A 12,760-nucleotide genomic window follows, 5' to 3' on the forward strand; every position below is an offset into this window, starting at 1 on the left:
CAGTACTCCACTGTGCTCCACTGTGCTCCGCTGGCTCTGTTCAGAGGAATAGCTGGAGGAGTTTCATGGTCTCAGGCACTGCAGTCACTGTACTGTGGTACACCCACTCTTCCACTGTGTATACTGTACACGACCAGAAACAGCCTGCTAAAATGGCTGACATGAGCCTGGATTGCAGATGGAATAATATTGAACATGCTGACCCCCATAACAAGGACATAACTCTCTATGCACTGTGCTATACCAGTAAGGTACTGTTTACTCTTAGGCACCGAAGCAATTATATGTGCTGTTATTACTAAGTACCTGAGGGAGTCTCTCATGTCAATTCAGTCAATTTTGGCAAATAAGCTTTCAGTTTCATGTGGAATGTCTAGCTGGATAGCTATATGTGCGACAGTTTTATTTTAATTTTATTTTACCTTTATTTAACCTGGCAAGTCAGTTAAGAACAAATTCTTATTTTCAATGATGGCCTAGTAACAGTGGGTTAACTGCCTGTTCAGGGGCAGAACGACAGATTCGTACCTTGTCAGCTCGAGGGTTTGAACTTGCAACCTTCCGGTTACTAGTCCAACGCTCTAACCACTAGGCTACCCTGCCTAGTAATGTCCATCGTTGACATCACCCACTCTGAGACCTACGGTGCCTTCAGAAAGTATTCATACCCCTTGATTTTTTCCACATCTTTTGTTACATCCTGAACTCAAAATGGATTAAATTGATTTTTTTCCCCACACAATATAACAAAGTGCTAAACCCCATAAGGACAAAATGAAAACATGTTTTTAGAAATGTTTGCAAATGTATTGAAAACAAAATACAGAATATCTCATTTACATAAGTATTCACACCCCTGGGTCAATACATGTTAGAATCACCTTTGACAGGAATTACTTTCTGGGTCTCTAAAAGCTTTGAACACCTGGATTAGCACATAATTTTTTTTAATTATTCAAGCTCTGTCAAGTTGGTTGTTGATCATTGCTGGACAGACATTTTCAGGTCTTTCCATAGAATTTCAAAATGATTTAAGTCAAAACTGAAACTCGTCCTGGTAAGAATCTCCAGTGTAACTATTGTCCTTCCGAAAGGTGAATTTGTCTCCCAAGCAGACAACAGGGTTCTCCTCTAGGATTGTGCCTGTGCTTAGTTCTATTCCGTTTATTTTTATCCAAAACAAAAACTCCCTATAACATGATGCAGCCATCAAATATGAAGAGTGGTACTCAGTGATGTGTTGTTGGATTTTCCCCAAACATAACACTTTGTAATCAGGACATGAAGTTAACGTCTTTGCAATTTTTATTGCAATTTTACTTTAGTCCCCTACTGCAAACAGGATGCATGTTTTAGAGTATTTTTATTCTGTACAGGCTTCCTTCTTCTCACTCTGTCATTTAGGTTAGTATTGTGGAGTAACTACAATGTTGTTGATTAATCCTCAGTTTTCTTCTATCAAAGCCATTTAGCTCTTAATGTCACCTTTGGCATCATGGTAAAATCCCTGAGCGGTTTCCTTCCTCTCCGGCAACTGAGTTAGAAAGGACGCCTGTATATTTGTAGTGACTGGGTGTATTGATACACTATCCAAAGTGTAATTAATAACTTCACCATGCTCAAAGAGATATTCAATGTTTTTTTTTACCCATATATCAATATGTCCCCACCTTTGCTATGCATTGGAAAATCTCCCAGGTCTTTGTGGTTGTATCTGTGTTTGAAATTCACTGCTCGACCTTACAGATATTTGTGTGTGTGGGCTACACAAATCAGGTAGTCATTCAAAAATCATGTTAAACACTCAATTCCACAAAGAGTGAGTCTATGAAACGTATTATGTGACTTGTTCAGCAGAACTTATTTAGGCTTTGTCACAACCTGGCCTAAGTATTCTGTGTTTTCTTTATTATGTTGGTTAGGCCAGGGTGTGACATGGGTGATTTATGTGTCTTGTTTTGTCTAGGGGTTTTTGTAGTCTATGGGGTTGTGTTCAGTTGAGTGTTCTAGGTAAGTCTATGGTTGCCTGGAGTGGTTCTCAATCAGAGGCAGGTGTTTATCATTGTCTCTGATTGGGAACCATATTTAGGCAGCCATATTCTTTAGGTATTTTGTGGGTGATGGGTTCCTGTCTCTGTGTTCTCTGCACCAGTTAGGACTGTTTTGGTTTTGCCACATTTTCTTATTTTGTATTTGTATAGTGTTTTTGTCTTTCTTAAAGATGCTTAACAATAACCACGCTGCATTTTGGTCCTCCTCTCCTTCCCAGGAAGAAAACCGTTACAGGCTTGCCATGACAAGCATAACGGACCTATTATTTTTATCCCAGGATTCCCACCGCAAATGGAACATTCTCATCTGGATCTTCACAACTAGCTAACTAGCTAACCGCAACCTCGGATGATTACTCCTGGCTAGCGTTTCCATCCACTTAGCCTGAAGCTAGCCCAGCCAGAGCTCCTGTGCTACCACCGAAGCATACTCCTGGGCTACAATATCCGGACCCACGACAGGTCTATCGATGTCACCACATGAAGAGGCATAAACAGACTTAACCCCATCGCGACGTCCCCCAAAGGCTAACTTTCTAGCCCTTGCTATCTGCTTGCTTGCTAATTCGGCCTGCTAACTGCTAGCTTGTTTAGCCCCGGTCTGCTAACTGCTAGCTTGTTTAGCCCCGGCCTACTAACTGTTAGCTTGTTAGCACAGGCCTGCTAACTGTCTGAATCGCGCGTCCCCAGCCAGCCCAACCACTCACTGGACTCATATTTACTTTCAATCTCTTTTCGATTTTTAATTTGATTATACCTTCCGGTAACCTGCCTCACCCAATGTGATACGGAATCGCTATTATTTTAAATTTTTAGAACACATTCAAGAACCTCCAGAAGCTAACCAGCTAACTAGCTACAAGCTATTTAGTCATTGTTAGCCACTGCTAGCGGCGTTTACCTTCTGCACAGCCAGCCAGTTTTTTTAAACCTGAATAATACTCGCCAATCTAGCTTCCCTGTCCCATCCACCGCTGCCCCCCTGGACACTGATCACTTGGCTACATAGCTGATGCATGCAGGACTATCCATTAATCACGGTACTCCATTCTGCTTGTTTATGTTTTCTGTCGGCCCCAGCCGCACTCTTGTTGACTTCTGTGATCGAAAAAGCTTTGGTTTCATGCATGTCAACATCAGAAGCCTCCTCCCTAAGTTTGTTTTACTCACTGCTTTAGCACACTCTGCTAACCCTGATGTCCTTGCCGTGTCTGAATCCTGGCTCAGGAAGGCCACCAAAAATTCTGAGATTTCCATACCCAACTATAACACTTTCCGTCAAGATAGAACTGCCAAAGGGGGAGGAGGGGGAGGAGTTGCAGTCTACTGCAGAGATAGCCTGCAAAGTAATGTCATACTTTCCAGGTCCATACCCAAACAGTTCGAACTACTAATTTTAAAAATTACTCTCTCCAGAAATAAGTCTTTCACTGTTGCCGCCTGCTACCGACCCCCCTCAGCTCCCTGCTGTGCCCTGGACACCATTTGTGAATTGATCGCCCCCCATCTAGCTTCAGAGTTTGTTCTGTTAGGTGACCTAAACTGGGATATGTTTAACACCGCGGCAGTCCTACAATCTAAGCTAGATGCCCTCAATCTCACACAAAATCATCAAGGAACCCACCAGGTACAACCCTAAATCTGTAAACAAGGGCACCCTCATAGACGTCATCCTGACCAACTGGCCCTCCAAATACACCTCCGCTGTCTTCAACCAGGATCTCAGCGATCACTGCCTCATTGCCTGTATCCGCGACGGATCTGCAGTCAAACGACCACCCCTCATCACTGTAAAACGATCCCTAAAACACTTCTGTGAGCAGGCCTTTCTAATCGACCTGGCCCAGGTATCCTGGAAGGACATTGACCTCATCCCGTCAGTTGAGGATGCCTGGTCATTCTTTAAAAGTAACTTCCTCACCATTTTAGATAAGCATGCTCCGTTCAAAAAATGCAGAACTAAGAACAGATATAGCCCTTGGTTCACTCCAGACCTAACTGCCCTCGACCAGCACAAAAACATCCTGTGGCGGACTGCAATAGCATCGAATAGTCCCCGCGATACGCAACTGTTCAGGGAAGTCAGGAACCAATACATGCAGTCAGTCAGGAAAGCTAAGGCCAGCTTCTTCAGGCAGAAATTTGCATCCTGTAGCTCCAACTCCAAAAAGGATTGGAAAGCTGCCGCAGTCATCCCCCTCTTCAAAGGGGGAGACACCCTGGAACCAAACTGTTACAGACCTATATCCATCCTGCCCTGCCTATCTAAGGTCTTCGAAAGCCAAGTCAACAAACAAGTCACTGACCATCTCGAATCCCACTGTACCTTCTCCGGTGTGCAATCTGGTTTCCCGAGCCGGTCACGGGTGCACCTCAGCCACACAAGGTACTAAACGATATCATAACCACCATCGATAAAAGACAGTACTTTTCAGCCGTCTTCATCGACTTTGCCAAGGCTTTCGACTCTGTCAATCACCATATTCTTATCGGCAGACTCAGTAGCCTCGGTTTTTCTGATGACTGCCTTGCCTGGTTCACCAACTTTGCAGACAGAGTTCAGTGTGTCAAATCGGAGGGCATGCTGTCCGGTCCTCTGGCAGTCTCTATGGGGGTGCCACAGGGTTCAATTATCAGGCCGACTCTCTTCTCTGTATATATCTGTACACTGTGCTATCTAACCTCCAAACGGGCTTCAATGCCATACAACACTCCTTCCGTGGCCTCCCAACTGCTCTTAAACGCTAGTAAAACCAAATGCATGCTCTTCAACCGTTCGCTGCCTGCACCCGCACGCCCGACTAACATCACCACCCTGGATGGTTCCGACCTTGAATATGTGGACATCTATAAGTACATAGGTGTCTGGCTAGACTGTAAACTCTCCTTCCAGATCCATATCAAACATCTCCAATCGAAAATCAAATCTAGAGTCGGCTTTCTATTCCGCAACAAAGCCTCCTTCACTCACGCCGCCAAACTTACCCTAGTAAAACTGACTATCCTACCGATCCTCGACTTCGGCGATGTCATCTACAAAATGGCTTCCAATACTCTACTCAGCAAACTGGATGCAGTTTATCACAGTGCCATCCGTTTTGTTACTAAAGCACCTTATACCACCCACCACTGCGACCTGTATGCTCTAGTCGGCTGGCCCTCGCTACATATTCGTCGCCAGACCCACTGGCTCCAGGTCATCTACAAGTCCATGCTAGGTAAAGCTCCGCCATATCTCAGTTCACTGGTCACGATGGCAACACCCACCCGTAGCACGCGCTCCAGCAGGTGTATCTCACTGAACATCCCTAAAGCCAACACCTCATTTGGCTGCCTTTCGTTCCAGTTCTCTGCTGCCTGTGACTGGAACGAATTGCAAAAATTGCTGAAGTTGGAGACTTATCTCCCTCACCAACTTCAAACATCAACTATCTAAGCAGCTAACCGATCGCTGCAGCTGTACATAGTCTATCGGTAAATAGCCCACCCATTTTTACCTACCTCATCCCCATACTGTTTTTATTTATTTACTTTTCTGCTATTTTGCACACTTATCTCTACCTGTACATGACCATCTGATCATTTATCACTCCAGTGTTAATCTGCAAAATTGGAATTATTCGCCTACCATGCCTTTTGCACACAATGTATATAGACTCTTTTTTTTCTACTGTGTTATTGACTTGTTAATTGTTTACTCCATGTGTAACTCTGTGTTGTTGTCTGTTCACACTGCTATGCTTTATCTTGGCCAGGTCGCAGTTGTAAATGAGAACTTGTTGTCAACTAGCCTACCTGGTTAAATAAAGGTGAAATATATATTTTTTTAAATAAACAAAGGGGTTGAATACTTATTAACTCAAAACATTTCAGATTTTCATTTTTAATTCAATTGTAACAAGTTCTAAAAACATAATTCCACCTTGACATTATGGGTTATTGTGTTTAGGCCAGTGACACGACATCTCAATTTAATACATTTTTAATTTAGGCTGTAACACAACAAAATGTGTACAAAGTTAAGAATTGTGGAAACTTTCTGATGGCACTGTAGAAGTAGCTGTTTCCATCACTTTGCAAGGGCCTTGGCTTCTGTGTCATTACAGGAAACACAGATTCGAGGGGGAGTTGTGTTTTTAGAAACAGAAGGTACACTACATTACCAAAAGTATGTGAACACCTGCTCGTCGAACATCTCATTCTAAAATCATTGGCATTATTATGGAGTTGGTCCCCCCCCTTCCCTGTTATAACAGCCTCCACTCTTCTGGGAAAGCTTTCTACTAGATGTTGTAACATTGCTGAGGGGACAGATGTTGAGTGATTAGGCCTGGCTCACAGTCAGAGTTCCAATTCATCGCAAAGGTGTTCGATAAGGTTGAAGTCAGGGCTCTGTACAGGGCAGTCAAGTTCTTCCACACCAATATCGACAAAACATTTCTGTTTGGACCTGGCTTTGTGCACGGGGGCTTTGTCATGCTGAAACAGGAAAGGGCCTTCCCCAAACTGATGGCACAAAGTTGTAAGCACAGAATCTTCTAGAAGGTCGTTGTATGCTGTAGTGTTAAGATTTCCCTTCACTGGAACTAAAGGGCCTACCCGAATCATGAAAAGCAACCCCAGACCATTATTCCTCCTCCACCAAAACAGTTTTACAGGCACTATTCATTGGGTTGTCCTGGCATCCACCAAACCCACATTAGTCCGCCAGACAGTGAGATGGTAAAGCATGATTCATCACTCCAGAGAACTTGTTTCCACTGCTCCAGAGTCTAATGGTGGTTTACACCACTCCAGCCGACACCTGGCATTGTGCATGGTGATATTAGGCTTGGGTGCGGCTGCTCGGCCATGGAAACCAATTTCATGAAGCTCCCGACAAACAATTCTTGTGCTGACGTTGCTTCCAGAACCATTTGGAATCTGGTAGTGAGTATTGCAACTAAGGACAATCTATTTTTACGCACTACATGCTTCAGCACTTGGCGGTCCCATTTTGTGATCTTGTGTGGCCTGCCACTTCACGGCTGAGACATTGTTGCTCCGAGACGTTTCCACTTCACAATAACAGCACTTACAGTTGACCGGGGCAGCTCTAGCATGGCAGAAATGTGACAAACTGTTTTGTTGGAAAGGTTGAAAGTCCCTTTGAAAGTCACTGAGCTTTTCAGTGAGGCCATTCTACTGCTAATGTTTGTATATACAGTATGGCATACTTGGTTTGTTTGTGTGTGTGTGTGTGTGTGTGTGTGTGTGTGTGTGTGTGTGTGTGTGTGTGTGTGTGTGTGTGTGTGTGTGTGTGTGTGTGTGTGTGTGTGTGTGTATTCTGCTCTCACCCTTTAATGCCAGTGATGAGGAAGACCAGGTTTCCATTGATCTTGGTACAGTTGGTGAACTTGTCTATGTTGCTGGAGTCCACAGTCTGGGCTGACTGCAGACTGGCTGTACCTATACCATCACAGGCTAAAACAGACAAGGAGATGAAGAAGGAGAAAAATGACTTGCTCAAAATGTCCACAGATGTTCAAGGGAAACAGGTGTTCTACTTCATTCCAACCACTTCAAAATGCATCCTGTACACTCACATGGAACAGACAGTCACAAAAGACACACAGAGGTTGTAGAGGTTGGAGCAGTGGGTAAGCCATTGTCATACACAACCACAGCACAACCACAACCACAGCACAAACCCAGCACAAACACAACCACAGCACAACCACAACCACAGCACAACCACAGCACAACCACAGCACAAACACAGCACAACCACAACCACAGCACAAACCAATTTGTAAGTCGCTCTGGATAAGAGCGTCTGCTAAATGACTTAAATGTAAATGTAAACACAACCACAGCACAACCCCTACATCCAATCAACCAGACCATACTGGATGTGAATGGCAGTGGGATAAGGCCCAGGACAGTGCAGGATTAGGGTACCTTTTGGACAGATATCAGTGCAGGCGATGCACATCTTGATGCGGTCATTTTCTACTTCCATCTTGTTGCTGGGACAAGCCCTCACACAGGAGCTGTGGTCCACCACAAAGTTATCTGGAACATCATACACAGAGTTAACCACGGCATGTGTCAGATCACTTACATGATAACAGACTCTCACACTCAGGTACTGATATATGAAGGGACAAGTACAACTGTATGACTGCCTGCCATGGAGCTATACTGTAAATGAATGTCTACTTTATGCTTGTGAGACTTGAAGTCAGTGAGTAATAGTGAAACGTTTCCACTGCTGCTGTTCTACTGAAGATGACTCATCTGATTAAAGATGTTCCTTGTCCTCTTTATCTTGTCTTATTGTTCTCTACTGCTTATTCTCTACTGTCTTATTGTTCTCTATTGTGCTCTACTGCTTTGGCTGGCATAATATCTGATAGTCTGAACTGAGGAAGGGAGAGTTTAGGGACACACAGACACATCAAATGATTGCTTTGCTCGCAGCCTCAGGTTTAGAGATGGACACCTAAATTGCATGGGTCCTTGTGGCAGGCCATCTCCAGAATACCATGGTATAGTGGCCTGGTCTACAGTAGTGCATTAGGGAATAGGGTAGAAAGGCTAGCAGAGCTCCAAGTGGAAAGCCAGAGTTACAGATCAGAGCGCCTAGCGCAGTGCCTTGCAGAGTGCCGGGCACACGCCCCACTTCAAAAGACCACAAAAAGACTCCATTGCTAAAAAATAACGTGTTAATTATGTACTTTTCTTCTCCCTCACTCTGCACCCATTCCCCTCTCCCTGCCTGCTACCCTGCCCTCCCAGAACCCCATCCTCTTTGTCTTTGTAGGGTTGTATCTAGCATGTGAGCCAAAATAACTCCCAACAGTGTCTTGAAATCTGTACAAAACACCCACTCATCCTGGCTATTTAAATCAGCACCGAGCGGAGAGAGGAGAGGACAGGTTATTTAAATCAATGGAGGAAATGGCTTCTTTAAAGGAAAGGGAGGATGAAGGGGAGATGTGAAGAGGGTGCTAAGTAGAGATGACCAAGGAAGTTTCTTTCTGTGTTCTTCTGGGAAAAAAAGTTCAGACTTAAAAACAGGAGGGTTGAGAAATTAATCAATATCCCGAGGCCCTTGGTAGTTCATTAGCAGGACCAGCCAGCTCTGCTCAGCTAATGATGATGTTTCAAGGCCTAGGCTGTTTGAATGGTGTCCTTCTGATCTGTGGCGGTTAAGTGTTTATGGCAAGGAGAGTGTTTGTATGTCGGTGTGTGTTATATGTTCAGAATATGACAGAGCAGTTTATCTTCAGGGTATTTGGTATGTACAGTGGGATCCGAAGTTATTGACACCCTTGATAAAGCAAAAATTACTGTAGAAAATAAACAATTCAAATACTGAGCTATATTGTATGCAACAAAAAAACTATACAATTGCTCAGAGAAAGACATTTTGTTTGTTATTAAGTAAAACATTTCTTTCTCAAAAAGGTAGGGGTCAAAATGATTGACACCCCAGTTTTCAATACCGATCAATACCTCACATTGCGAGGATAACAGCACTGAGCCTTTTTCTAAATGTTTCATGAGTTGGAGAACACATTGGAAAGGATCTTAGACCATTTCTCCATACAGAATCGTTCCAGATCCTTGATATCTTTTGTCTGCGCTTATGGACTGCCCTCTTCAATTCAAACCACAGGCTTTCAATGGGTTTCAAGTCCTGAGACTGAGATGACCATGGCAAAATGTTGATGTTGTGGCCTATTAACCATTTCTTTGTGGATTGTGATGTGTGCTTGGAGTTATTGTCTTGTGGCCAAGTTTCAGCCACCTAGCAAAGGCAACCGTGTTTTTGTCAAAAATGTCCTGTTTCTGGGTAAAGTTCATGATGCTGTTGACCTTAACAAGGGCCCCAGGACCAGAGGAAGAAAAACAGCCCCATAACATCAAAGATCCACCACCATATTTTACTGTAGGTATGGGATTCTTTCCTGGACATGCATTGGTGTGCAAGGCCAAAGATAACTATTTTTATATCATCCAACAAGTCATAACTCCATTTTTTGAGTTTTCCTATTTTATATATATATATATTTCTTTACGTGTATTGAAATCAGTAACTCCCCCAAATGTACTCTGCATATTTAACGACTCTAAGACCAAGAAAATGTATTTAAAATAGATAATTGCTAATAGAAAATACATAATTTTATTTCGTTAATGGCAAAATATGGTAATCAATGAAATGTAAACGCCTGGAGTTTTGCTAAACGACATTGGCACTGGTGCTTTGGTCACATGACATGAAAAAAAAGCTCTTTGGCCACATCAGTGGTGTTGCAAATATCACCAAAATATGTTGGGATTATTGATGTTATGGGGCTATTTTGCTTCCACTGGTAAAACACATGTTTTATGTCCCGTTATTTCACAAAAGCATGTGTACTGTATGTTGTTGTGTGTGTGTCATTCCTTACGTGGGCACTTCTTGACGCAGAAGGCTCCGTAGGTGTACTTGGCTCTGGGGTTGCTTTCCAGCTGGAAGGTGGTGGGGTTGTATACATGGGGCTGGGGGCACTGGGTCACACACGCCCCGCTGTCGTTGAAGTTGGTGCAAGCCTGTAGATGAAACACACACAAGTACGTGTGCACACACACAAACACACATATTAGTGCTGGGTGCTCATGGAAACACAGTTAGCACATTGTGGTTTCCAGCTAAATAATAGTCCTTAAAGATTGTTTTTGTCACTGTCAGCCCTATGCTCTCCAAGCAAGCACATGATCAAGTAACTGGTATGTAGCTGTAAACACAAAGACTGTTCAACACTACACAGACTTAATGGGTGACAAATGGCACCCTATTCCCTATGTAGCACACTACCTTTGATAGGGCTTTGGTTAAAGACATAACTATATAGGGGATAGGGTGCCAGTTGGAATGCAATCCCCAGAGTGTTTTTCCACTCTGAAGATAGCTCAGGTGTGAATAACATGAAAACCATTGATTCAAATCCGTGTTGAAAAAGTAATATCAATAGTTAGAACTCCCAGTATCTAATTAAACAGAAAGGAGAGCCCAATACATCATGAAATATAACACAAACTCTGGAAATAAGTTAGATCCAGAAAGGATAAATGGATAAAGAGAGGGAGAAAGAGAGAGAGAGAAGATAGGAGAGAGAGTGTAATGGCTGATTTCCTCTTCGTCTGAAGAGGAGTAACAGGGATTGGACCAAAATGCAGCGTGGTAAGTGTCCATGTTTTAATAGTATAAACTGAACACAAAAGAATACAAAATGAATATAAACGAAACAGGTCCGTGTTGCACAACCACTGAGACAGGACCCACTGTGTGCACACACATAACATAGACTATCACCCACAATGACAAAACAAGCTACCTAAATATGGTTCCCAATCAGAGACAATGACTAACACCTGCCTCTGATTGAGAACAATATCAGGCCAAACACAGAAATAGACAAACTAGACATACAACATAGAATGCCCACTCAGATCACACCCTGACAAAACAAAACATATAAACATACAAAGCAAACTATGGTCTGGGCGTGACAGAGAGAAAAGAGAGAGAGAAAAAATGTACACTACCGGTCAAAAGTTTTAGAACACCTGCTCATTCAAGGGTTTTTCTTTCTATTTACTAGTTTCTACATTGTAGAATAATAATGAAGACAACAAAACTATGAAATAGCACATTTGGAATCATGTGGTAACCAATAAAGTGTTAAACAAATCAAATTATATTTTACATTTGAGATTCTTCAAATAGCCACCCTTTACCTTGATGACAGTTTTGCACATTCTTGACATTAGAGAGAGAGAGAGAGTAACAAAGAAAGGGAGGTGGGCTAACGTTATCTATCTTTCCCACAAAGAATGATGGCTGTGTCCCAAATGGTACCCTATTCCATATGTAGTGAACTATTTTTGGCTAGAGCCCTATGGGTCCTGATCAAAAGGATTGCACCACAGAGGGAATACGGTGCCTTTGGGAAGTAGACAGTTTAAACAGGGAGATTCTGTGTCAGGAGCGACTTCTCTATGGAAGTATGAATAGCCTCTAATGGAGATAACCTCACATTCACACAAAAGGTCACAGATAAGATAAAAGCTCTGATGTACTAAAGAAGAGAACAAGAAGAGAACAGAAAGAAATAGACTTGCTGGTCTATAATCAAAAACTCTGTCTTTGACGGTTTGAGACTGTTCACCATGGCAACAGGTGATTGAAAGGAGAGCTTTCTCTTTTGTGACGATAAGCTTTATAAAGTGTATATGTATATGTGTGTGTGTGTGTGTGTGTGTGTGTGTGTGTGTGTGTGTGTGTGTGTGTGTGTGTGTGTGTGTGTGTGCGCGTGCGCGTGCATGCATGTCTGTGTCCACACGCAGGTGGGTGAGTGTGTGTGTGTGCCTGCTCCTGCGTGTAAGTGTGTGTGTGTACATACGAAGCAGTCCGTATCCTTGGGTCCAGAGCATCCTCCTGCACACTCGCGATGGCAGCAGTTACTGACCCAGGGTCCGAAACAGCGACCGTCACACTGCTCAGCACACACTGTTTTAGTCACTGGAGAAAGACAAAAGGGAAAGAGCATCAGAACACGATATAACAGGTTCCCATCACAGAAGCATTACTTTGACTGGAATCCAAACAAGGAAACAAGGAAACATAGTGCTTGTGGAAAACGCAGCCTCCCTAAAGTTAAATCTATCATGTTGAC

General features: G+C 43.2%; 1 protein-coding gene across 2 annotated transcripts in view; it reads right to left on the reverse strand.

The window, feature by feature from the left end:
• Window positions 1-12,760, reverse strand: part of LOC135519282 (receptor tyrosine-protein kinase erbB-4-like) — a 540,414-nt gene that overhangs the window by 143,650 nt on the left and 384,004 nt on the right. For both annotated transcript variants that reach the window (XM_064944424.1, XM_064944423.1), the window contains exons 6-9: window positions 12,488-12,606; window positions 10,493-10,634; window positions 7,992-8,105; window positions 7,388-7,514 (exon numbers count right to left, since the gene is read on the reverse strand). In XM_064944424.1, coding sequence (XP_064800496.1) covers window positions 7,388-7,514; window positions 7,992-8,105; window positions 10,493-10,634; window positions 12,488-12,606 — 502 coding nt within the window. The remainder of the gene's footprint in view (window positions 1-7,387; window positions 7,515-7,991; window positions 8,106-10,492; window positions 10,635-12,487; window positions 12,607-12,760) is intronic.

Source organism: Oncorhynchus masou, chromosome 29 (assembly GCF_036934945.1).
Source record: "Oncorhynchus masou masou isolate Uvic2021 chromosome 29, UVic_Omas_1.1, whole genome shotgun sequence".
In the NCBI taxonomy this organism is placed as follows: Eukaryota; Metazoa; Chordata; class Actinopteri; order Salmoniformes; family Salmonidae; genus Oncorhynchus; species Oncorhynchus masou.